Genomic DNA, 25,713 nt, shown 5'->3' with positions numbered 1-25,713 from the left:
CCTGGCAAAAGGAGAAGGAAAACCCCCAGAATCTCACCAAGACCCAACTCTTCCGGTGCTGGTGTTTTTGTGTGTATTTTCCGTAGTTGCCATCAATCGTTCCCTGTTGGGGAACACTTTTCATGAGCAGGCCCCTCTCTTTCTACCAGTCGTACAGCACTTTACTGTTCAAACTGCTTTTGGTCTGATGTTGTCCTTTCTCGGTAAACTGTGAGGTGAGCAGGAATTACTTCCATCTGGCAGATGAGGAAACGGAGGCACAGAGTGGTTAGGTGACTTGGCCAAGGGTGCCTGGCTAGTGATGCAGGGGTGCCAGGGATAACCCTCAAACTCCTAGGCCAACATACACACAGAGGAGACACAGAGGGAGGACAGAAAAGACAGCCCCACAATTCTCATCTCAAAATATTTAATTTTGTCTTGAAAAGGTTACATTCCCGGCTTCCCTCCCCGCCACATCACTCCGGCCCACCAGCGGTGACACACTCGCACGCACATACGCACATAAGGCCAACGGGCTGTGGTCTGCTTCTGCCGGTGCCAGCTGGGAGGAAGGAATTTTCTCCTTGCCTCCTTCCCCAACACAGATAACAAAAAGGGGCTCGCTGGAATCCCAGCTCCAAGGGAGGACGCAGAGCCCCACACACTCTGTCACATCACATGCACTTAGAAAAATAAAACCAAGTGGTGATCTGGCATCCCCAACACCACAAAATAGCAATATCCACCTGGAAGTCATCTCTGCCATTTTCTAGAAAAATTTATTGCACTTAATTAACAGATGTTAAAGGAGCTCTTGGCCCTCTGTTACATGAAGCAGAGCTCCCAGGGCCTGGGTAGGCAGCTGCCCAGCACAAAGGGGCCCTCTCCTGCTGGCTCCCAGGCCTGCCCCCCTGCAGCCTCAGGATGGAGGACTGCAGCCGCCCGGCAGGGTGACACTTACCAAGGTTCACTGCTAAGTGCCTTCTCCAACCTCAGGATCCAGACAGGCAAACCCCACCTTCGGCCAAGGTAACAGTTACCCAGGTCCTCCACAAGGCTGCTGCCCATTGTGAAAGCTCTCTCAATAGATCTATTTCTCTATCTAGATATACATTTATTACATTCTTGTAACGTTCTAGCTCAGTCATGATTTGTCTGCAACAAAGCGGCCCGGAAACTGAGGACAGGGCGCTTAGGAAGGGATGTGCTTCCCAGCCCATCACAGACCCGTGGAGAGCCATTTCCTTTGGCTCCTCTGGCCTCCAGTGCTTTTTAGGAGAGGTCCAAGATTTGAGCAAAGGAGCCTCAGTCTTTGGCTGTCAGCCCCAAGATGGAGAGGGGCTAGGAGGGAGTCAAGGAGACTCCCAATTCCATGATGGAAACTAGCAGGCACCGACCCGCTCCTGCCAGGACTCGATTCTTGGGCCTGGGAAGGAGACTCGCTTCCCTGAGCACTCCTTTCCCCAACATGTCCACCTTCGCGGATATCTCCTTCCTGTCTCTGCGAGGCCCGGCTCAAAGGGGCTCTTACAGAAGAGGCCAGCAGCCACATTCTTTCCAAGTAAGCACTTTGGGAAGGAACCAGCCGCCCACTGCCTGGGGGGATAGAGGGGAGGGCTGAACAGGCAGAAGGTGGGACAAAGAGGAGATGTCAGGCCATTATCCCACCCATGGGGGTCAGAACATGGACACCATTCAGAGATTAAGTCTCCATTCTTTAAAAAAAATAAAAATAAAAACACAAACCATACACTTTCTGGCCAAAGGAAATGAAGAGCTTTTACACTGGAAGCTCTTCTACTAATAACAAAATGAGAACTGCCCTCTTGGTGGGTCGCCAGACCAGAGGGAGAGTGCCCGGGCGGGCGAGCTGCCCAGGGCAGGACACTGACATGCCGGATGCAACTGCCCTGTTGTGGTTACAATAGAGTGGAAAGTGTGAACATGGTTTTTATAGAACCACAAAGTAAAGTCAGGGGCCTGGAGGGAGTCCGTGACCTCCCTTGGCCTCAGGCACCCTTGTCAAGTCCCCAGGAGAGGCGGGTATGTAGGTCTCCAGAGGACCATGGCGTTCCCCTGGGTGCGGTCCACGGCCAGTGGATGGCGTCCCCAGGTCCTAACATGTTATATAAAGTCTTTAGGGGTCAGGGCCTGGGTCTTGGAGCTACCACTTTAAATAAAGCCAGTGGTAAACATGACAAAGTGTACCCGTCACCTCTGACCCCTCTTAACCACAGGCTGCCTGGCCCTGAGCCAATAAATGCACCTTCTGCAGGTGCCCTGGCTGGCCACAATGAACAGAGCATTCCACAGATTTCCTCAATGCATCCCCGGGTGGAGCAAAAGGACGAGTCCAGCCAGACACAAGAGAAAACAGCTGTGAGGTAGTGAAGCCACAGCTGCAAGGACCCCTCCACATAGCATGGCCAGGCTTGTGTGGGTGGCCCACATCTTCAGGGATCCAGACTGAGGGGACTCCAGTGGATCAATGTCCCGAGAACCGGCTGTTCCGTGAGTTGTGCTGTGACCCTGGCGGGCTGTCCTGCCCAGCAGGTGGCTCTAGGCAGCTTGCACAGGGGAGGGATCTTGAATGAAGAACTGGGAAGCCCTCTTCTGCTTTCCTCTGGCCTGGCCCACACCGGAGAGCAGAGCAAGACAAATTGGAGACACGTGGCCCAGCTCCCCGCCCGCAGTGCAAGGGGCTGTGGAGGCTGGTTTTCTGAACACCATGCAGAAGGTGCATCCCGCCTCCAGGAAATTAAGCTTCGTAGATGAGGGGGGTTTTCCTTTTAAATCCAAGATCTGAGATTGATCACTGGGTGAAGAGAAACAGGCCTAGAGGCCCAGTCTAGCAGGACAAACAAGATTCGGGTGGTATCCACAGTGACCTGGAGCAGAGGAGATGCAAAGGCCCCTCTCAGCACTGTGATTAGGGCTCAGAGTCTGGCCGACCTGGGAGTCTCCTTCACAGCAGACGAAACATAGACAACCGACTGCCAGCGCCTCCTCCCTGGCTTCCAGGCCTCGGAGCCACAGAGTAAAGGGGAGTGGGAGCTAAGAATGGCTGGGTGCACTTCTGCTGCAGGCTCCAGACCCAAACCGCATCCCAGGCTGCAGAGACCCCGCTCTGGTGGCCTGGTCCCCATGCAGACACTATGGAGGAGCAGGCGTGCCTTTCTCCCGCTGAGGGAGATGGAAACGGATGCTTCTCTCACACTTTCTGGGGAGAGTGAGGTGGACCACACACAGTCCACCTGGAAACACACCCTGCTACCTGAGAAGACGTGACAGCGTTGGACTCATTCTGCGGAGATTGGCCTCAATGGCCCAGGGTGGAGACTGAGGGAGAGTCAGGGCGGCCTGAGCGCCCTGGGAAAGGAGAGCTGTACTCCAGAGGCCCCCTTCTGATTCGATTGGGACATCCAAGAATAGAAACTAAGGCTGATGCACCCGTCTACGTCGATTCCCTCGCGGCCTCACCAGGGAGGAGACTGGCCCCCTAGGGAAGTTGCCACGTGCGCTGGCCCTGTGATAATGAAGCTTGAACATGATCACTCCTGGAGCAGGTGCGCCGCCACTGGCCCGCGAGGAGTCACAAGTCTCCACATGTGTGTGGGGTTTCAGGGAGCCCTCAGGCAGAGGCTGGGTGTAGGCAGCGCGGCCTGGGCGAGGGCATGAGTTACAAGGGCCCGTACTTGGTCTCATACTTGGACACGATGGTCTTGCACTTGCCCACCTCCTTGCGTAGCTCAGCCACCTCCGTCCGCAGGGCCGTGTTCTCCTTCTCCAGAAAGGCCGCCCGGATGGTGATCTGGTTCTCCTTCAGGCGCCGTGCGTCCCGGGACCGTTTGGCAGCCACATTGTTCTTCTTGCGTCTTGTCCAGTACTTTTCATCCTGCGGGAAGTGTCCTCTGTTAGTCTTCCCTCTTTCCCCACAAGGGGAAAGTACAGCACTGGTTTAAGAGCCTCTCTCCTCCTGCCAGCACTCCACACCCGATTCCTCTTATCACTCATCTGGTGCAGTCAGAACGAAAGCGGGGACCCAGGGAAGAAGATGCATGAGCCAAGGACAGCAAGGGGCCCTCTCCTTTCCCCAGGATGGGAAACAAAGCCATCTGGGAGGAAGCGGTGGAGGCAAGGGGACTCCACTTACGGGGAGCCTGCTCTGGGCTGCTCCAACATAAAGCGCTAGCTACACCTTGCTGCCCACAGTCATTTTGGTTATGGCTAAGGTCCAGTCTCCTGAGTTCAAGTCTTGGCTCTGTCCCTTACTAGCAGTGGAACCATGTGAGTTCCTTAACCTCTCAAGGTCTCAGGTCCCTCATCTTTACAATGGGGGATAGCAATAACTACCTCATAGAGTTGTCTGAGGATTAAATGAGTTAGTATGTGCAAAGTGCCTGTTGCAGTAAGGATCACATAAAGGTTTACATTTTCATCATCATTATTATGAAAGCCTCAGAAACCTCCTGAGAGGCAGGTACAGTTGTTCCCATTTTACAAATGAGGAGCCTGGGGCCCAGGTAGTTCTAGGTGGCAAAGCGGGGTCTGGACCCAGCTCTGCCTAACTCCAAAGCTTGGATGAAAAGCCTTCCTGTGAATTTTCCATAGGAGAGGATGGAAAAACTACAGAACCTTCCTGTCCCTGCCCACCCCAGCTCCTACAAAACCACCAGCTTGAAAGCTGTTTGCTCGTCCCTGGGGTGGTAACAATACAACTGTCTTTTGTCCTTCAAAGTGAGCGCTTGTTCAGCCCAGTTCCTGTGGCCTAGTGAGCTCTTGCCCAAAGGCTGGGCTACAGCCAGGGAAGCAAGAACATCCACACAGCCACCGGCCAGTAAGGAAACAGAGAAGCTACAGGGAGTCACGCTGGGGCCAAATGCGACTTGACTCCCTTTCTTTCTACCAGCTGCTGCAGGAAGGCTAGGGCTCTATGCTCTGAACTCATGCCTTTCTAAATGGTGTCCATAGGTGGGAGGAGTCTCCAGATAAAATCAAACGTGAGGAAGTGCAGCCCTCGGCTCTTGAACCAATGCTGTGCCTTCCCTTATACAGACACCAGATTACCTTCTGCTCATCAGGCACAAAGACCTTCTTGGCCTTTTTGATCATAGGCTGGGGCTTCAGGTCCTCCTCTGCAAACTTGTGCTTCCGAGGGTTGAAGAGCTCCCCGCCCGGCACACTGGAAAGGACCAGGTCGGCAGGGTCAGGATTGAAGTTCACATCCACCTCCACACAGCTGGGGTCGATGGGACTGGGTGTCTCCCTTTCCTTTTCCAGGGAGGATTCTGAAAGACACAGAGGCAGGTGGTCCTGAAGCAGCCACTGGACAGCAAAGACCCATGTCACATACCCAGATACCTGCTTGAAGCTCAGCCACTGCTACTTGGAGGGACCAACCCCCAAGCTAGACTGGCATATGTGATTCAAATCAATAACACAAACAGAAAAAATACTTCCCTTTAGGAATAAAATATTCAAAAGGAAACAGAGGCCCTTGAAAAAGACAGGGTTTTCAGCCCCCCAACCCCCCGAAATATTAAGCAAAACATGAAATCATTATCCTCCTTAACTCCCTGTGGTTTCAAGCTCTGAAGTAATGAGAAACAGCTGAACCTCCGTGAACCATAATGGGTTGGGGACAGACTGAATGAAACAGCTTCCACAATGGACTCCCTAGAGACATATCATCCCAGTGCTCATTTAGTCTTACGACAACTCTGAAAGCAAAGTGGGTGTTAACCTTATTTTACAGATGAGGAAACTAAGGCTCAGAGAAAGGACATGGTTTTCCCAGGGTCACACAGAAGATAAGAGACTGAACGAAAATTTGAGTCTGATTCTGGCTGATTCCGAATCATTCTTCTCTGTCCTACCTGGCTGCCATTTTATAGTGGACATCGGATTTAAGGCACTTTCAGAATTCAAAGATTGTTAAAGTTATTGAAAAAAAAACATAGACTGCCCAGCCAGTGTGGGTCAGTGGTTGACCTATGAACCAGGAGGCCATGGTTCGAATCCCAGTAAGGGTACATGCCTGGGTTGTGGGCTCGATCCCCAGTGGGATGTGTGCAGGAGGCAGCTGATCAATGATTTTCTCTCATCATTGATGTGTCTATCTCTCTTGCCATCTCTGAAATCAATAAAAACATATTAAAAAAATAAAACAAAAAAAGACAGACCTTTGGCCTACTTGTTCAAGGTACCATAGGCTGACACCTAGAACCCCCAGGCCCCACTGGGGAGAGTTATTAACGGCTACAACCCCATTGTACACTACTTGGTAGTATCTATACAAGCTGAATATATGCATATGTTCAATGACCCAGCCACTCTACTCCTAGGTAAATGACTATTCGAATGTACACATATATTTACCAAATGACATGTATACAAATGTTCATGGCATTGCTATGCATAACCCCAAACCAGAAGCACCTCAAATGTCCATCACTATAGAATGGAAACCTGTGGTATCGTCATACAACGGAATACCATTTGGCAATGAAAATGAACAAACTATGCTATAGGCAACAACATGAATGGTTCTCATAAACAAAGTTGAGGAAAGAAGCTAAACAAAAGAATGCATACTACTTATGTCTCTTCTATAAAGAAACTGAAAAATTAAGAGGGGAGCCCTAGCTGGTGTGGCTCAGTGGATAGAGCGTCAGCCTGTGGACTGAAGGGTCCCAGGTTCGATTCCAGCCAAGGGCACATGCCCGGGTTGTGGGCTCGATCCCCAGTGTGGGGCGTGCAGGATGCAGCCGATCAATGATTCTCTCTCATCATTGATGTTTCTGTCTCTCTCTCCCTCTCCCTTCCTCTCTGAAATAAAAATGTTAAAAAATTAAGATGGGAAATTCTGCCTTCATTTCTTATCTGTATTGTGGTTTTTCTCTGTCACAGGAGTATTCCATAAGTGTGTTCTGTAAATCTATGTTGTTAGTGTAAGGAGATTTTGGTGCCCACATAATTTATGTGTGTACTATAAAGCTAGCTACAGAAAGCTATAAATATAAGCAATTATAAATGTAATCAACGTATAATAGTTGAAAACAAAAAAGAGGACATAATATACAATTCCATTTAAAGAATGCTCAGTAACAAGGAAAAGGAATCTTTAGTGATGGAAATAAAGATAGTGTCACCTCTGGGGAGTAATGACTGAGTGGGGTCACAAGGTACTTTGGGAACAACAATATTCTATTTCTTGATTTGGGTGGGAGTCACATGGGTAGGTTCACTTTGTGAAGATTCATTGAGATGTATACTTATGATGTGGGCACTTTTGTGCACCATCTTTAAGAATATTTACTTAAAAACAAAATGAAAGGAAAATGTTACATAGGTCGTCCAAGGTACAAGATGGGGGCTCATTTTCAACTTTGCTCCCTACCCACACATGAAACCAGCCCTCTAGGACAACCCAACCAGCACAAAAATGATCTGCCTTCAACGAGAATGTGGCTGAAATCAGCTGAAGCTTCTAACCCTTTACAGGGGAAAACACATGATAAATGGGGATATAGTCAGAAAAAAAATAGCATGTGCTAAACTCTACAGGATAAATGATTTCATTTCTTCAACAAATTGCAAAGGAAAAATAAAAAGGAGAGGGGACCCTATAGATTACTAGAGATTTAAGAGGCATAACTAAATGGAATGTGTGGGTCTTGTTTGGATCCTGATTCAAACAAACTACAAAACAATAGCATTTATGAGACAACTTTTTCAAAATTAGAATGCTGATGAATTTATTGTCAAGTTCAGATGTAAAATTGGTGTTTTTGTTACTTTGTTGTTGTTTTGTTACTTTTTAAAAAGAACCCTTGTATTTTATATACTTATTAAAATATTTATGGCTGAAATAATATCTAGGATTTGATTGTAAATAATTAAGTGAGGGGAATGGAAGAGGTTACAGAAAACAAGATCGGTTATAAATTAAGAATTATGGGAGCTGAGTGATGGTTACATGGATGTTCATTAGAGTAGTCTTTTACTTTCGTATTTGAAAATTTGTCCATAATAAAAAGTAAAATTAAAACAAAATGGAACAGAGCACGAGCACTTCTCAGTTTGTTGGAGCATTGTCCTGTACATCAAAAGGTTGCGGGCTCAATTACCGATCAGGGCATGTACGGAAGGCAACCAATCAATGTTTCTCTCTGACATCAATGTTTCTCTCTCTCTCTCCCCCTGCCTCCTCTCTCTCTAAAAAATCAATAAAAACATATCCTCAGTGATGATTAAAATAAAAATATAATTTAAAAAACAGAGCATGAGAATTCTTTGGGTGTGAGTTCCCTGGGTTCCATACCAGCGCCTGGGGTCCTTCCAGGAGCCATCAGCCTACATGCCTCTAACTGAGCCTCAAGAAAGCTTTGCAGAGACTCCTGAAACAGGGGTCATTGGTCCTCTGGAGGGTTCATGTCCCAGGGGCATGAAAACCAAATAACCAACCCCCAGAGGTAAAACAGAAAGAGGACAAGAGGACTAAGGAGAAATCCTGAAGATGATGCCTTCTCTGTGCCTGTTCCTAAGCAGTACTTGGCTATGGAGTGCGACATCCTGGGTTCACGTGCTGCCTCTACTACCTACCAGCTGTGTGACCTTGGGCAAGTTACTTCACTTCTGTTTCTCACCTATAACACACAGATAATATGATCAATTTGATAAGGTTGTTGTGAGGATTACATATTAATGCCTGGCACAGAGTAAGTGCTAAATAAATGTTAGCTGGTATTATTATTATTATTGCCCAAGCTTCCCAATAATCTGTGGCCAAGTGCATGGGCGGAGAGTGGGGGTAAAGAGCTGCTCTGATAAAATGCAGAATGGGGTTTCTATCCTGCAAAACCTCAGCCTGGAAGGTCTTGCTCCACTGTCCTGACCACTTGCAGCACACCAACCAACAGAAAGGTCCCGACAAAAGCGATGTGACTGCTGTTTTTTCTTTAGACTTGGGGGCTGTGCAGAGGGGTGGGGAGCAGAGGGTTTCTCCACACTGCAGGCCACCAGGACCTCCCTGAGAGAAGGGGCTCATTGGGTGAGTAGACACAAGAAGCCTTCAGTGGAAAATGGACTTCCTTAGATAGGACAGGTGGCCCTGCCCAAAGGCTCGTCACCAACCTGTGCTGGACACAGTTTCAGAGGGCTGAAAGATGGCGTTGGAAGAGGACGGTGGGGATGCTGTGGAAGAGCTGGCCGATTCCTTTCCTTCTAGCTCTGCCACAGGCAGCAGCAGGTTCTGGGCCAGGTGGGTGGGGCTGGCAGGGATGCCATTCTCCAGCAGGAACTCGTCCAGGTCCATGTACTCCAGATGGAAGGACTCGCCATCATATGGGATGGTCTTGTCCCAGATAGGTGGCATGAGGGAGGCTGAAACGGCCATGGTGCTGGCTGCTGCGGCCTCGTCTTCCTCCAGCTTTTCCTTCCCCTTTTCCTTATCTGCAGACACAAAATCTGTGATGAGACACCACACAAGAGGGTAATTCAATCCCAAGAGGGGAGCAGTGGGTCTCACAGGGTGGCCCAGCTCTCGCGTCCTGATCCATCCCATGCATTTCAAGAGCCCACTGTGTTCTCATTATAACCTGGTGCTTGACCCAGGCCCACTGGTCTCCTTTAGAGATGGCAGCATATCCTTATCCACGCTTGGGCTTCCCAGAATGCTCACCACAAGCTCTAAGGCTTAATGTGGTTAATTCAGAATGGGCTGTGGTATTAGCATATGAAAAAGAGAGACTACAGGGAGGAAATGGAATTTCTGAGTCTTCCTGATATCTTATCCCTGTGGTAGGAAAGGGACAGGACAGGAGAAAACACAAGTTCTTGGCCTGAGGAATCACCCTTTCCAATATGCAAAGAGACCAAATTGCAGAACAACTGAACCGAACAACTGGTCACTATGACATGCGCTGACCACCTGGGGGTGCGTGTGGACCATGGTGGGCATTGGCAGCAGGAGGCAGAGTGTGGAACATGGCGGGCATCGGCCATGGCGAGATGGTGAAGCAGATGAGCGGGGGTGCCAGACCAAGGCGAGGTGCTGGTCACTGTCATCGGGGCGAGCCTCTGGTGGTTACTGAAAATTCTTTGCTCCCACGTGCCATGGTCCCACCTGGTGCTCGCACCTGCTGCCGGCACCGGCCCCAATTACACCCGATGCCGGTGCTGGAGCTGCCGCTCGCACCCACTGCCGGTGCCCAGCGCCAGCCCCGATCACTTGGCGCTGTCAGTGGGTACGAGTGGTGGCTGCTGGCCCCGATCACCCCTCAGGGCTTCTCCACCTCTCCCTACTCCTGAGGGGTGATCAGGGCCGGCAGCCACCACTCACACCCACAGCTGGCGCCAGAGCAACCACTCGCACCTGCTGCTGGCACCCGGTGCCTATCGCTTGGCGCCATCAGTGGGTGCAAGCAGCAGCTGCCGGCCCCGATCACCCCTGACGTCTTCTCCACTTCCCCATGCTCCTGAGGGGCGACTGGGGCAGCAGCCGCCACTCGTACCTGCTGATGGCAGCGCCAGCCCCAATCACGCCGTGCTGTCAGCGGGTGTGAGCAGGGCCAGTGTCATCAGCACATGGGAGTGGTGGCAGCAGGAGCGGGGCTGCTGGCAGACAGGGGACCAGGAGCCACGGCAGGAGGTGCCAGGCAGGGGCACAGAGAATGGGCTGAGACCTCCCCCTGTGCCCACCGCAGCCTCGCAGCCCCCACAGAGCACATGAAGTCCTTTCAGGGTGCATGAATTTGTGCACTGGGCCCCTAGTTGTATATAAGAATAAAGCTTTCTCTTTGGTGTATACTAGAGATAACATATGCAAGTTTCTTTTATAGTTCCTGGGAAATGGCAAGTATTCATTACTACAGTGAGCTCATTGATTCTGTGTCTGATTCATTTCTAGATTTCAGGCCCAACACAGGAGCAGGCTGACCATGGCCTATGGGAAAATTTGCATACTGAATGAAGAATGCTGGAGCTGTCTTTTCAGAACCTTTTCAGAGCAACAATTTCAAGAGAAGTTTATCCCTGAGTAAGCGGAGAAGACTGAAGGCAAGTTTTCTGGGAAGGAGAAGGCAGAACTTAAGAAGAAAGCTTGCTCCCATTCAAAGCAAAACTAATAAATTAGCAGGGACTGAATCTCACCTAAATTGTCTCAGTCAAAAAGTCACCTGTGTGGATATTAAAAAAAGAGCAAATTAGGAAAAAAAGACAAGAGAGAAATGTGACAAGGTTGAAAGGAAATCAAAGTGACAGGGAGGATAATCGGGGAAGTGGGAGATAAAATCATGACAAGTTCATACTGGGTTTTCAAATCGAGGGAGACAATTTTGAACTCTGGATTCTGAAGTGAAAAAGAGAATTCAAATATAATTATGGTGGAAATAAACCAGTCATGCATGGACTCAGAGACCTTAGCCGGCCAAAAAAGCCTATTGGTCCAATAAAAATGGACACATCAGTGGGTTAAGAAGGTGGAGGTTTTGACAAACAGAATTTGGTAATGGCTTCTAAGGCAAATTAACCTGAATGCTTGCAACTGTTTTCTGCACCAGGCTTTGGTTGAAAACCAAATGGGAAGTAAGAAAGCAAGCTTTGGTGGGCTGGGTGGGCCAGATGGCCTCGCTGTTCTGCTCCCGGAGATCTTGACCTACATTCTGTTCAGATCCACATTGGGTAGGGTCATGGGGATCAAAGGAGACAGGAGAAGGAAGGAAGTAGAAAAACAGCCACACTGAAGGACAAGTAACAGTAAGTTCCAGGTTTTGCCTGGCCTAAACAATTAAGGGTATTTTAAACCAATATTTTTAGAAAATGGAGTTTTAATTGTAAGAGATGATAAAGAATTAGGCCCATCACTCAGGTCACAGGGATTGGCATTAGTGGTTGCCAGTGATACAGTAAAAAGCACCAGACTGAGAGTTATAAGGCCTAGCTATGTGACCTTGAAGAATTATCCCCCTTCCTTTCTGAGCTTCAACTTCCCTTATCTGGGAAGTGGGGATAAGACTCTACAGGACTGCAGTGGCAGACTAAATAAAACAGGAATTCTGCTCTGTGAGCATTCTGCTAACATAAAGTAGAATCATTGTTATGGATGGCTCTTGTTTGGCAATCTTGAACAAGAACCTCACAGACGTGTATACCTGTCCCAGCAGCTTGTCTCAGCCCCAGAACTGGAACAAAGCATTGCCTTAAAAACAAAAGGGTCGGTGCACATGAAGTCCCGAAGCCGGAGGAGAATGCCTGGTCTCACCTGATATGCTGAAGCTATTTATAACCCAATGGAGCCAAGCCATAGGAATGGGAGCCTCAGAACACACCAGGGGAAGAGATGGCATTTCAAAAAAGAAAATTAATTCCCCAAGACAGGTAATTCACAGAAGGCCTCTTCCATCTCAAATCCCTAAACTACACGGATGGTCTTGGAAATTCAAAGGTCTCATTTTGAAACCTCCACCTAAAACCACAATAGGTGGTGCTCTGCTGCTCCCTGGACCTCATGTTCCCAGGCCAGAAAAACAAGGCCAAACCTGCTTTCCACATAGGCCCCAGGGACCTGTGTGGCCTAGGGAACAGGATGAGGCTCAGCTCTGCCACTGTGGCCCCAAGTCTAGGGTCAATCCCAAAAACCAGGTGAAGGGCCTTATTCTGATCTTCACCCCTCACCTGCCTCGCCCCCCTCTCCACCTTAGAAGGTGCCTTGGCATACCTTCTCCTGGCACCCCTCCCCCACCTCAGCAGCAACCCTGAGCCACACTTCCAGAAAACCTCCAGTGTGCGCCTAGGAGTGGGGAGGAAGACAGGTTCTCCTCCCAGGAGGGGGCAAAGCCACATGCTGAAGACAACCTGCCATGTAAATCAGCGCTCCTCAAACTTTGGTGGACTTTGGAATCACGGAGGTGGGGTACTCCTGAATATGCAGACTCCTGGCCCAGGAGCTGCAGATTCGGTGGGTGATGGGTGGCGCCCAGGAACCGGCATTCTAAAAAAGCATCCCAAGTGGTTCTGATGAAGCTGTCCCCGAGAAGGCGCCCTGGAGCGTCACCTAAGGGGCTGCTGCGACCCGCTTCAGCCTGCTCGGTAACCCCGGCACCTCGCGCGCGCTCAGGTTGCCCCCAAGAACCTCCTCACCACCACCCCTCTTCTCCTTCCGGACCCTTTTTTCCGCCAACGCCCATCTGATCCAACCTCTCTCAATTCCCCCCGACCTGCTCCCAACCTTCTTGCCTCGCCCACCAGGCCCTCCGTCATCCCTGGCCCCGAGCTCCGCAGCGGGACCACTGCGCCCAGACCTCCGACCTCCCCGGCCCCGCCCTCACAAGGCCCCGCCCCTGCAAGACCCCGCCCCCGGGCACGCGCGGACCCCCGCCCTCACCGAGGCGCGCCTCGCGCGGGGGGTTCTCCATCAGCTTCCTCAGGACCAGCGGGAAGGAGCCCGGCAGGCCCCTTTCCCCAGCTGCGCGCCCCGGACCTGGGCCTGGCCCCGCCTGCGGCTCCACAGGCGGCTTCTTTCCGCCGCCCGTGTCGGACATCGTGCTCCGCGCTCCGTTCGCGCGCCTCGCCTCCCCCGCCCGCCCCTCGAGAAAGGCCTGAGCCGTGCGACCCGCCGCAGCTGCCAACACGGGCAGCTACTGCGCAGGCGCCCAACAGCTCCCCCGCCTCCCTCCATCCCTACCCCGCCAGTGGACTAGCTCTGGGATGTTCATTATTCATGAGGCCAGGCCAACGTCCCCAGATCGTGGCCTTGGATTGGCCCACCCAGCGAGGAGGGCGGGAGCAGCCTTCTGAGCCGTGATTGGTTAGGCTGACGGGGTAAGTGAGACACGTGCGGGGCCAGGTGAGGAGCAACGCCTGAGGCCCCGCCCCACCCTCCCGGGTCACCTGATTGGCGCCGGCTGGAGTCTGTGCCGTAGGCCTTCTTCGGCGGCGGCTCCTTCCCTTCTACCAGAGGTTTCACCTTCGCCTTCCTCTTCATAACCCCCACTCTCCTCCCAGACCATCGTGACCGCTCTCTTTTCCCTCTCATCCCAATCTCGTCGCCTTCGGGACTCGACACTGAAGGGAGGCGGGGCTGGGAGCGGCCGGGAGAACCTATCACAAAGCCTGTTCGGGCCGCAAGGCCCGGCCTCCGCAGGTCACGTGGAGCCCCAGCCGAGTCCTGTCGCTTGGGGAGGAGGAGAGAGGAGGAAGTCTCAGGAGCAGCCAATGGAGGGCGGGGGCGGGGCCCGAGTCCGTGCACGAGGCGCAGCACGTGCGGCCTGCTGAGGGGAGGGGAGGGGAGGGGAGGGGAGGGGAGGGGAGGGGAGGGGAGGGGAGGGGAGGGGAGGGGAGGGGAGGGGAGGGGAGGGGAGGGGAGGGGAGGGGAGGGGAGGGGAGGGGAGGGGAGGGGAGGGGAGGGGAGGGGAGGGGCGGAGCGGGCCTTTTGTACCGGGTACTGCCCGGGGTCGTGGGGCCAGGACACGGAGTCGAGCTTGCACCCCTCCTCCTTCGCGACCCAGAGGTTGGCTGAGGGCAGAGCCGGGGGTGGTGGCCTGTCCTTGCCCTAGGGGTGGCCCGAGCAGGAGCAGGCTTGGCCGCCGCTGAAGGGGGTGTCGGGTTCCTCACGGATCCCTGTTTCTGGTGCGGGCGTGGCGGCCAGATAAACAGTAGCGTGGCGGGAGCATTCCTGAGGCTTGGGCGGGGCGGGGCGGGGTGGGGTGAACTGAGGGGGAGAGAAGGGCCCAGCTCTGAGCCAAGGGCTGGGGTACAGTCTGTTGTCCTTCCCAACTAGCTCTCGTACTAGCTGTGACCTTGGGAACGTCCAGTTGCCTCCCTTGAGCCTGTTCCCTCGTTCAAGGGGTTGGACTAGATACTCTCTAAAGCCCTAAACATTGAGCTCTGAAAGTCTGTTCCTGTCCAGGACCTTTCCATCCTTATCTTAGGGACAAGAAACAGAAACCAAGCTCCTCTGCACAGGGGACCGATGACACATCTGGGGGAAACCACCTCTGTGAAAATGCAAACACTCCCTGGGAGTTCCTTAGGCAATGAAACGTGTGAGGGGCACGCAAACCTGGAGACACTGCAGGAAGCTGCTCCTAAGCGGCGCCCACAACTTTGTCCCTCGTTATCACAAATCCTACTCTGCTTTGAACCCAAACAATACAAGACTCTGCCTGCCTGGACTCCCAGAGGGCCGGACTTTGGCTTGTTTATCCTGTATCTGCCAAAGGCGGGGCGCTGGGAACGCAGGACGGAGCCCGGGGTTCACGGGGAGGGGCGTGGCCGCAACGCCCAGCTCGCTGGACGCTGTCCAGCTGATGCAATGAGAACGCTGCTGGGAGCTGAGAAGGAACAAGGAACCGGGCTCCCGAACAGGCTGGAAAGGTGGTGGTCGGGGCAGGGTGATGGAGTCTGACTCCAGAACTCAAGTTTACTGCCAACCTCGTTAGGCTTCAGTCACTGTCTGACTTGATAACCTCCAGCCAGTTGCTTCCCTTCCTTATATGTCACATGGATCCACCTTGTGGGTTGTCTGTAGGCCAATGTATGTAAAATGCACAATTGGAAACCTGCAACAAATGGTAGTTTTCATAATTTTTATAAAACTAAAAAGAAATAAAACTAACAGGTACAAATCCACTGTCTGGTGTATCCATTATCCTGGAGGCTAGCACAGGGCCGTGTCCCTCTCATTTTAGTGGAAACACTAAATCTGTTGTGTTGCAGGATGACTGGGAATTCTGTATGTGGCTAAGATATCTTTAGGTGAAACCGACCTAGAGGTTTTTAGAAACAAATTTTAAAGAAGTATCTAAGGGAGATTGATTGAAACAATATATGAAGCTTTTTTTTTTAAATAGTTACTTTGGTGGAAAAGAGACTTTACTGGGTTAGAGTCAAATGTGTATTTTCATGGCTGATGTGACATTGTGGAAGGGGCAAAATAATTCTCAAGGTATTAGGGCGTATTTATAAGATAACAGTGGAAAGTTACAGCATTTGTTTACAGCAGGAGTGGGATGTATTAAGGATAAAAGATTTAGATATTGTTAAAGCTACAATTATCCAAAGGGGAAAATGCCTACTCCACTCATCATCCAGCCTGGAGCAACTAACCTACCAAGCCCAGTTATCTGCGAGGCACTGGTGAGAAGCAAGGCAAGCAGGTTAAGGCTTCAAAAGTTGGTTTTGATTCGGTTCTCTGTTCATGTGCTGACACTCCCCAGAGAGGCTTTTCCCCCCTGGATAACCACAGGGTAAATGGTGTGTCACAAACACTGCAGGAACACCACAAACATGTTCTCTCTCGTGCCTACTTGCAAGCTGGGAGGTTAGCTACGTTGCCGGCTGGCAGCCTTCAGCAGCGCCATCCTGGAGGCGGGAGCCATTCTGTTCTAGTCTTCATTCTCCAGCTGACCCGACAAGAGCCATAGCTGCCCCCCTCTACCTCTGGTTCCTGTCAGTGAGGTGCAACCTTGCCCCTTCTCTTAGGGGAGAAATAAACGTTGTGAGATGTAATTAGCTAATTTCCACAGTGTTTGTGAGCCCTTCCAGGGAAATCAACTCTGTAAAAAGAACATGTGATTACGTGGTTAAGGCTTTAGAGGTATGAAGTGGTACCTCGGTGTTCTTTAGTAATAGGTTTTCAATGCAGCCACTTCTTGAGGAAAGCGTGGTCCTGGGGACAGCTTTGTGGGCTTGGGAGGCCGATCTAGGTAAAATCTCCCCTTGGGCCCTAGCCGTTTGGCTCAGAGGATAGAGCGTCGGCCTGCGGACTGAAGGGTGCCAGGTTCGATTCCGGTCAAGGGCACATGCCTGGGTTTTGGGCTCGATCCCCAGTAGAGTGCGTGTAGGAGGCAGCCGATCAATGATAGTCTCTCATCATTGATGTTTCTCTCTCTCTCCCTCTCCCTTACTCTCTGAAATAAAAAAAAAAATTGTATTTAATAATAATAATAATAATAATAATAATAAAATCTCCCCTGGGATGCTGACCAGCCATGTGACTTTTCCTGCCTAAGCCGTAGTTGTTTTCTCCTGGAGACAGAGATGGGTATGCTTACCTCACAGAGTGGTTATGAGGATTAAGTGTGAGAAGCAATGACAAGTGCTCGGCTGGAACAGTGTGGCATGGAGTGGGGGTGCTTCCACCCTTCCGCTTCCACTCAGCTCCCGTTGGGCCTGGAGTAGAATTATTTGGGGTGTGGGGACAAGGCTGTGCTGTTAAGGTTGGCCTCCGGAGTCTATGCTGAAGCGTCCTTGAGCTGGGCTGGCTTTAAATTCTACTCTTTCGTGTTCCAGAAGCCTGCTAACCAACCCAAGTTTAAAACTTAACTCAATTGAGCAGATGCAGAACAAGTGCCTTTCATTAAGCCATTACACCAGTTTGGAGTATCATTTACACTCAGTTTAGAGGAGCTAAAACTCCAGCGTTGGAGCCCCATAATGATCTCTTTCGCCCCGTATTCAGTGTCCAGTAGGACAGGACCGTTCCATCTTTCGACTTACTGAAATATGTGCTGTAAGTCTTGTGTGTGTAAGAACAGGGCAATAGTAAGGCTCCCGTTGAGTGCTTTGCCAATACCAAATGCAGGAGAGTACAAAGCTTTGTTCCAGGCAGTAGCTCAGTAAATATTTGCTGGCTCGTTTGTTGTTGGTGCTGGTTAACTTTTCAGAGCCAAGTCCTATACATTTGGAACGTTATTCACATGAAATAACAGTCATTGTGTTTCACAGTCGAACTTGGAATAACGTGGCAAGTCCCCCAGCACTAGCCTAACCAGCAGCTGCCTGCTTTCGAGCCCACGTACCTGTGGCTGTGGTTTGTGCCTTGGTCTCAGTGTGTTGTAGGGCAGAAGTGGTGGGTGAAGGCCCTTCACTAACTCTTGTCCATCTCTTCAGTACTCTCAAGAGCACTAATTTCCTGTTTGGCTTGCATTTGCCCACTCCCAGGGTTCAGATTGATTACAGATGGAGAGCTGCCCCAAGAGGGCCATTTGCAGAGCGAAGCCCTCAGCTCCAGTCTCTGCCATCTCAACAGCCGCTGCCTGACGGCCAGGGATTCTCCTGTACAAGCCGTGTTGGTGATGCAGCACCAACACGGCTTGTACAGGAGAATCCCTGGCCGGCAGGGTGTGGGCTCCAGAGTTGGCCATTAGGGTCTGATTCCTGGTTTGACTACTTCCTAACAGTGTGACCTCAGGCAAGTTACTTAACCTCTCTGTACCTGAGTGTCAGAAGTGAAGGAGGAGATTCAGGCACACTGCATAGCAAATGCTCAATGGAAGTTAACTCTTAGTATAATTCCATCGTGAATTGTTCTGGGACTTCCTCACTCCTTTCCACCTGCCACTTCCCTGAGAATAGTGGGTGGGTGGGTGGGGCCTTGCAGACAGGGAGATGACAGCCTCACTACCTTTATGACCTTTAGGGCCCTGCAGGCTCTCCCTGTTCCAGGTCCCTCCAACCTCACCTCTTCCTTCTCTCCCCACTTGCTCACCTTCTGCAGCCACAGTGGCCTCTTATTGCTCAGACACGTGTCTTTCCTGCCCCCGGAAAGGGTCTTTGCAGGTGCTGTTCCCTCAGCCTGAGAGTTCCTGGCGCAGCTGGCTCTTCCTCGCTTCCCAGGCCTTGGTTTACACGTGACCCCTCGGAGACGGCCCTGACCCCTGACTGCTGACTGTCCTTTCCCAGGCAGTGCAGCTGCCAGGCGAGCGCCAGGGGCCGTGCACGTCCCATTCACTCCACGCCACCCGTGTAGCAAACGTTGGATCAGCAAATGATGAAAAAGCAAAGGAGGACCCAAGAGGTGCTGCCCCGAGTCTCGGTTTCAGAGACCCTGGGGTCCTGCGGGAGGGTCGAGCCTGGAAGCAGGCGGAGAGGGGTTGGAACCCCTTGCAACCGTGGCCTTCCCATCTCTGAGCCTTAGCCTCCCCATCTGTAGAACGGATCATGACACCTCCCTTGCAAAGGCATTTCACAAGCGGTGACGTCAGAGCACTTAGCACGACACCCAGGAGCAGTGGCCTTCGATTCAGGATGCCTTCCTGGAGCAGCCTGGCCCTGGGTCAGGCCCCGTCAAGATGCAAAGCCATCTGGGAGGGGGGCTTCTGGACACTGCTGTCAGTTCCTGGCCCCGGTGAGATTGAGTTTCTCAGATTAGGGGCAGGGGGCAGGTAGGGAAGGCAGTTGGGTCCCTAAGGTTGGAGCAAGGAGAGAGGCTGGCCAGCCTCTGAGTGCATTTCCTCAGACAGGCGTCCTCAAACTACAGCCTGCGGGCCACATGCGGCCCACCGAGGACATTGATCCGGCCCGCCGAGGACATTGATACGGCCCGCCGGGTGCCGCTGCCTGTCCTGCTTAGCAGCCGACTCGTCCCGGGCCCACAGTGCGCATAGGAATTTGTTCATAGTTGTTTTTTTAAAACTATAGTCCGGCCCTCCAACGGTCTGAGGGACAGTGAACTGGCCCCCTGTTTAAAAAGTTTGAGGACCCCTGATTTAGAAGGTAGTAGTAAGGATTAAGGGAGCTAAGGCTTCCAGCACGTAAGGCTTCCTCCCCCTCCTCTTCCCTGAAAGAAAACGTCAGATCTCTTGGCTTTGCCTGGTTACCCAGGCTGCGAGTGGAGGCGACCACATGGACCTTGCTGAGGCCAAGCTCAGGTCAGCCTGGCTGCAGGGAGCCCACACTCTTGGCCCACTGAGCTCAGTCCTCCAAGAGGAAGGTACCCAGGCTGCTCCTCTGCACCACTGTCTCTGTCCCGGGAAGTGCCCCTGACTTCCGGCCTGTTATCATTCAGCTGTTTCCCTGGCCAGTCCAGCAGGGCTGATGGCACCATGTCCCCAAGAGCCTCAGCACACGTTTCCAAGGAGACAGCACAAACTTGCAACATTCATTTGTTTTAAGGAGACTACTCACAGGAAGGAGGGTAGAAAGAAGGACATGAGGGTCAGATTGTAAAAGTGATGTGGCTGGGAGGAGCGCAGTGCCAGGCCCCGCTGCTCTCTGCCTTTCACAGAGAAAACAGCGTGGCACCACACAGGTTGCAAACACTTTCACGTGGGATAACATGATCCTGGCACCAAGCCAGTGAAGCAGGCATTCTTTCCCCCATTTTTACAGATTGGGGATGGAGAGAGACAGGTATGTCTAGGACACCCTACTAGGTGGCCCCCTAGTGATTCTTGTAGGAGCTCCCTGAGGTGGGGACGCTGCCTGGCCAGCTCAAAGTGGAGGCCTTGTTCAACCTGTGGGTGTGTTTCAGGCTACATGGCTCCTTGGAAGGTCCGAGTGACCAAAGCTGGCGGAAAGATGGGGGACCAGCCTCGGAGCACAGCCAAGGCCCGATAGGGTGAGGTAGGGGAGGGGTGGAGAGAGCTGACAGCACCTTTTAGGGAAGCAGGGTCCTTCCAGAAGCTGGAGAAGGAAGAGCGAGTGAGCAGTCTGGAACGGAACGTGGAAGAGGATCCTGGGGAGAAAGGGCAGGAGTGGAAACAGGAAGGGCTCAGAGACAGAGGGGAAATGGAGTCAGGGCTTGGGGTACAGACCACCCTTTTGCTGGATGTGGATTTCTCTGCCCACAGGAAAGTTGGTCAAACTGGTGGCCCAGAGTGTGGGGCGGCCAGGTGGCCATTGAAACTGGAGCCTGGCCCGCTCTGCTAGACAAAAGCTGCTTCCCTGGGGACAAGGAAGGGGTGGGGTCTGTCTGTGCAGGATGGGGTGGGAGGCACCCGGGAGAGGGAGAAACCCCAAGGCCGCTCTAGGGAGCGTCTTTGAACTAGAAAGCGAGAGGCTGTAGGGAGAGCAGTCCCGTGAGAGCACACCTGGAATTTCTCCCACGCCACTCCCCTTCCCCTGAAATTCCTTCACTCTGGACCCAAGCTATGCTCTGCACGTGACCTAAATGTGTGTGGAAGCAGACAGGGGGCTGGAGAAAGCGAGGAGTTTGTACACAGGTGGCAGCCCCCCACGAGAAGCCTGCCCTTATACATCACGGCCAAGGGCAAGTGATCCTGAGGGCAGTTGTTTCCGGGGCAACTGGCAGCTCAGCTCAGCTGCCTTCCTCTCACTGAGGTCCGAGCCAGAGTAGGGGACCCAGGGAAAGAACAGCTTCATCAACAGCTTAGAGGACTAGCTCCGTGACTGCTAGAAACTAGCGTGGTGTGGCGTGGGCACTCTCTTTTTACCAAGGTATATGGCCTCTCGGGTAGATTGATTTTTATAAAAGATTTGGAGAGTTGGAGCTTTGGAAGAGGTGATTCCAGGTTGGGGCAATAATGTGGGCGAGGTCTTTGTGGGTGCACTGACCCCTCATCTTATCTGCCCCTTGGCATCTGTCAGTCCCACGGGGCCTCATGCGTCTGACCCTCGGTGAGAGAGCACATGGAGAAGTGGCAGGAGGCGGCCTGAGACGCTGGTCCACACCCCTGGCCCCACCCAGCTTATGCAGACAACTGATCCTCAGCCAGGGCTTGCCAACGCTTGGCAAGGCTCTGGCCAAGACCTCTGGCGAGTCCTCGCGGTGCTGGGCCCCGACTTTGCTCATCCACAGTGAGTGATGGGGATTTTCCGGCTGTCACAGGGCTCTGGGGACCAGCTGGGAAGCGGCGACCCGCAGCTGCTGCCGCCCTTCAAAGGCCTTGCTATCCTCATCGGAGGAGGAGCAGCACCCCGAGTTGCCCCCAGAACCCTTCCCTGCCCCGCTGGGAGCTGTCCCTGCAAGCCGCTCCCTGGTGCCTGGACCGAGAAGCTAGAGCCCCATCTCTAGCTTCTGGAAGGCCTTCAGCTTCACCTACCCACACGGCCGTTCAGAGGTGGCAAGAAAAAGTCAGCTGTGACTCATCCGCCAGGCTGAGGTGAGGGTGTCCTGAGGAGATGCGCTTCTCCCGGTGAGCAGCAGGGGTCCTGGGTGCGAGGAGGGCACAGGAGCTCCCGTGATGCCCGCCTCCGAGGGGGCCCGGGCCGCCCCAGCAGAAACCACAGGTGTGGTCTGGGGAGCTGGGGCCTAGAGCTCTGGGAGAGCCCACACAGACCCGGCCCTGAGCTCTGGGACCCCCCTTTCTTTCCTCAGGCAGTGTCTCCTCCGAGCAGAGCCTGCTGCCCCTCTCTCCCTGAGCCCGCTCCCCGAGGGGTGAGAGCCGGCCTGGGCTTCGCTGTCTGTCCTTAGGCTCCAGAGTTTGGGAGTGGGCTGGGAGTCCTGGGGACGAAGTCCCGTGGGGACATCCAGGCTACCTGGTGATGAGACACATCAGTTGCCAGCACAGCAGGATGAGGAAGCGGCCTGAGAAAGGTCGCCTGAGGGGACCCCGGGGCTCCTAGGTCAGACTCAGGCAGCAGAAGACAGCTGGGCTCCTTTTAAGGCGCCCGGGCAGTTTGAGCAGTGGGGGACCTGGTGTGAGCCCCTCGCAGCTTAGAACAGAAGAGAGTGGGAGAAACATTTATCAGGGGATTCGCCTGAGCAGGTGGCCCCCAAAGCTAGCCGTGGCCTTGGGTTTCTCAGGCAGGACTTGGGGGACACCTGGTGCTGGCTGCGGGCTCTGCCCCTCCGTCCACGCCCTCCTCTGCCGGCTCCCTCGTCCCGTGTTTGCCTGTGGTATCCTAGGAACGCGGGCTCTGAGCCTGTGGTCCTGTTACATAACAGCTTCCCTCCCATCCATGGGCTCAGCCCTCCAGCGAGCAGGAGCTGAAGCAGGCGCGTGGAAGAAGCCTGCCCTCCAGGCAGGAGACTGCCCAAGTCCACAGTCTCTGCCACCCCAACATGCAGAGGCAGGGAACTTAATAGGCAATTGCATCCAGTGCATTCTCTCAGCAGGGCCCTCTGGTCCTGTTCTTGGCCCATGTGAGCACAGCACCTGTCAGTGGCCACACACTGGTGGCTTCCGCAAGCTAGCAGGCGGAGGGGCAGTCCCCGAGTTGCAGTGCCCACCCCCCCCCCCCCGCTCCCCCCGCCGCACCGTGTCTCTCTCTGCACCCCAGCCCTTCCTCCTGCTCAGGAAGGGACCAAGGGTCAATAGACCCAGCTGGGGACCCTCGCTAGGTTGGCAATGCCTGTCCTGCCACTGTGTCTGTGGCTGCCCCCAACCCCTTGGGCACCTGGGCGGCCAGCCAATGCCGGCCACCTCCGTTCCTACCTGTCCTCTTCTCTGGCCAAGGCAGAGAGTGCTCCAGCAGGGACTTGAGGACCTCAGGCATGTCCATGGCAGGGGCCACCCCGATCCGGTCGCAGCTCGACATGGCCCGGCAGGAGGAGCTTGCTCTGGGAGTTTAGAAGCAGCTGGAGAGGCAGAAGCTGGCCTGGGAGCCACAGGCTCTGGAGGGGGGCGGGGCGGGAGTCAGAGGCAGCCAATGGGCAGCATGGACCCTGGCCCGCCCATCCACCCCCCAGATTGGCCACCTGCCAGCCCTGGCTGCAGCCAGGCCTTCCCTTCCCGCTGCCTGGCAAGGCAGCCTGGCCTTGTGCCAGCTGCAACACGTGGAGCCACTGCGCCAATCCTCTGACAGGGAGACCGTGCTGTTATCTAACTTTGCTAAGGGAAGTTCTCCCCTCAGGCTGGGAGCCATGACCAGGGCCTGCCAGGTGAGAACCGGGAGCCAGCTCCATGCCCACAGTGAGGCGCACCGCACCATCAGGCACACCGGGCAGAGGAGCCCTGGTGCAGTGGATGGCGGGGCCTGCCGTGGAAACCAGCTCAGCTGGGACGTGAGACTCGGCACTGCAGGCAGCTCAGCACAAAGGATAAACTCTGTGTTGGCACTTAACAGGCGCATGAGGGCACATCATGCAGTCACCTGCAGGCTTGTGAGCCTCCCGGGGTTGTTTGTGGGTTTTGAAGCTGATCCACATGTGCCCTGCTAGGTGCACGCGTGTGCATGTGGCATGCATAATTGGGGCTTTCTACCATCTGCAGAGCCTGAAGTCTGTTATCCTAAGGGAAGTGACAAAACCTGTAGCCTGGTCCCTCTGGTCTTCCGGAGAGGGAAGAAGAGGCAGGTGGGAGGGGGCAGCTCTGCAGACCTGGCTCAGGCTTGTCCTGGCTGATGTCCTGCTTCCCGGCCCATCCTAGGAACCTTGATGACAATTGGCTCTTTGCGATAGTCCTCTCCCTGGCCCTCTCACCAGGGTACTGGCCTCTGTAGTCCCCAGGCCAGGCCAGAGCTACTGACCATTGTGACCTTCGGCTGCGGCTCTGTCTCTGACACTCCAGTTGGATGCAGTAAGCAGTTGCTTCCTTTACTGTAGCTGATCTCTATGCAGTCCTCCACTGCTCTCCAAAATCCCATTTCGCACAGAATCAAACAGACTCCAGGAACCTTTCCTGGCCTCTTCCAAACAGCCCTCATCTTCTCTTCTAATTACCCTCCCTCCCGTCCTAAGAGCCCTCCCCAAACCATGTTCTTTTCCCAAATTAATGAACATTGATGTCAATTTTTAAATTTAATAAAACAGTATATGGCTCAAAGCTCAAAACTTTTGATAAAGGTATCCTTTAAACATGTCATATCTATCCCTGTCCCTCCTCCCCACTCCCCTTCCTCATAACAAATTTAATTTTGTGTTTAGCCTTCTAGTGCCCTTTGCCTCTGTGAGCCCGGGGCGAGGACGCGAGGACGCGGTGGCCTGATGTGCAGGCTGCCTGCACTTGTAGGCTGGGGCTGACTGAGGCTGAGCTGGTACAGTAACCATTCCTTGGCCCGAGAACCCTGTCACGTGCAAGGTAGGCTTGCCACGATGTTGGAGTGGGTACGTGCCCACGGAGCGTGATTTCAGAGGCAATAGGATGTACCCTACATGTCTCAAGATACCCATTGGCTGCATGACATTTCATTCTCAGAGATCTGTTCCTGCGAGCTCTCTGCAGACCCCTTCAATGTAGTAATGAGTGCTTACTGCATACCTGGCCCAGCCTAGCTCTTGTGAGGAATCCAAAGTCAAATAACAAACCCAGCCAGGCAAGTCCCTACCCTTAAGGAATTTTCATGCCACTGAGTCAGTCCACCTGGCACCCCCACTCTGCACCCAGGGTGTCCAGCCAGGAGCATCACCTGTGGTTACATACGGGCCACATCAGCAGGTTGCTGAATCAAGATGCTAGGGACGCCCTAGCCAGTTTGGTTCAGTGGATAGAGCGTCAGCTCACGGACTGAAGGGTCCTGGGTTCAATTCCCAGTCAAGGGCACATACCTTGGTTGCAGGTTTGATCCCCAGCCCCAGTCTGGTGCGTGCGGGAGGCAACCAATCGATGTGTCTGTCTCACATCAATGTTTCTCTTTCTCTGTCTCTCCCCCTCCCTTCCACTCTCTCTAAAAACCAATGGAAAAATATCCTCGGGTAAAGATTAATAACAACAACAAAAAAGATGCTAGGGAGGGCAGAGGTATGGAGAGGGGAGGCCATATACAAGCCTGGGGACATTCAGAAGAGCCACATGGCAGGTGTGTTGGGATTGTCTGCACTTTTCAAAAAAATACAATGAGTGGCCAGATTATTATGATATGATGAATTCGTGCATGGGCGGGGTTCGGCCATCCTGGCCAGTGGGAGGGGACATGGGCGGTTGGCCAGCCTGCCTGCTGGTCGAACTCCTGGTTGAGGGGACAATTTGCATATTAGCCTTTTATTATATAGGATATACACTGAGTGGCCAGATTATTATGCGTTCAGAGATCATAATAATCTGGCCACTCAGTGTATATATTTTTATTAATTCCAGAGACTAAGGGAGAGGGAGAGATAGAAACATC

At 53.1% G+C, this 25,713-nt stretch overlaps 1 protein-coding gene across 3 annotated transcripts; it reads right to left on the bottom strand.

The window, feature by feature from the left end:
* Nucleotides 1-392: 392 nt before the first annotated feature.
* Nucleotides 393-23,252, bottom strand: TEF (TEF transcription factor, PAR bZIP family member). Of its 3 annotated transcripts, none has more exons than XM_080658591.1 (4): nt 23,103-23,252; nt 9,118-9,435; nt 5,050-5,270; nt 393-3,877 (listed from the first exon to the last, which is right to left on the bottom strand). In XM_080658591.1, exons 1-4 carry the CDS (start codon nt 23,203-23,205, stop codon nt 3,662-3,664), a joined length of 858 nt encoding a protein of 285 aa, XP_080514717.1. In that variant the 5' UTR covers nt 23,206-23,252; the 3' UTR covers nt 393-3,661. The 3 variants fall into 3 exon arrangements, with proteins under 3 accessions (XP_080514717.1, XP_080514716.1, XP_080514715.1); XM_080658590.1 differs by lacking the exon at nt 23,103-23,252 and adding an exon at nt 13,873-14,108; XM_080658589.1 differs by lacking the exon at nt 23,103-23,252 and adding an exon at nt 13,367-13,648.
* Between the last annotated feature and the right edge of the window lie 2,461 nt (nt 23,253-25,713).

The sequence above is a fragment of the Plecotus auritus genome, assembly GCF_963455305.1.
Source record: "Plecotus auritus genome assembly, chromosome: 3".
NCBI lineage: Eukaryota > Metazoa > Chordata > Mammalia > Chiroptera > Vespertilionidae > Plecotus > Plecotus auritus.
Note: the sequence above shows the minus strand (reverse complement) of the source record. Positions and strands in the feature narration are given on the sequence as shown.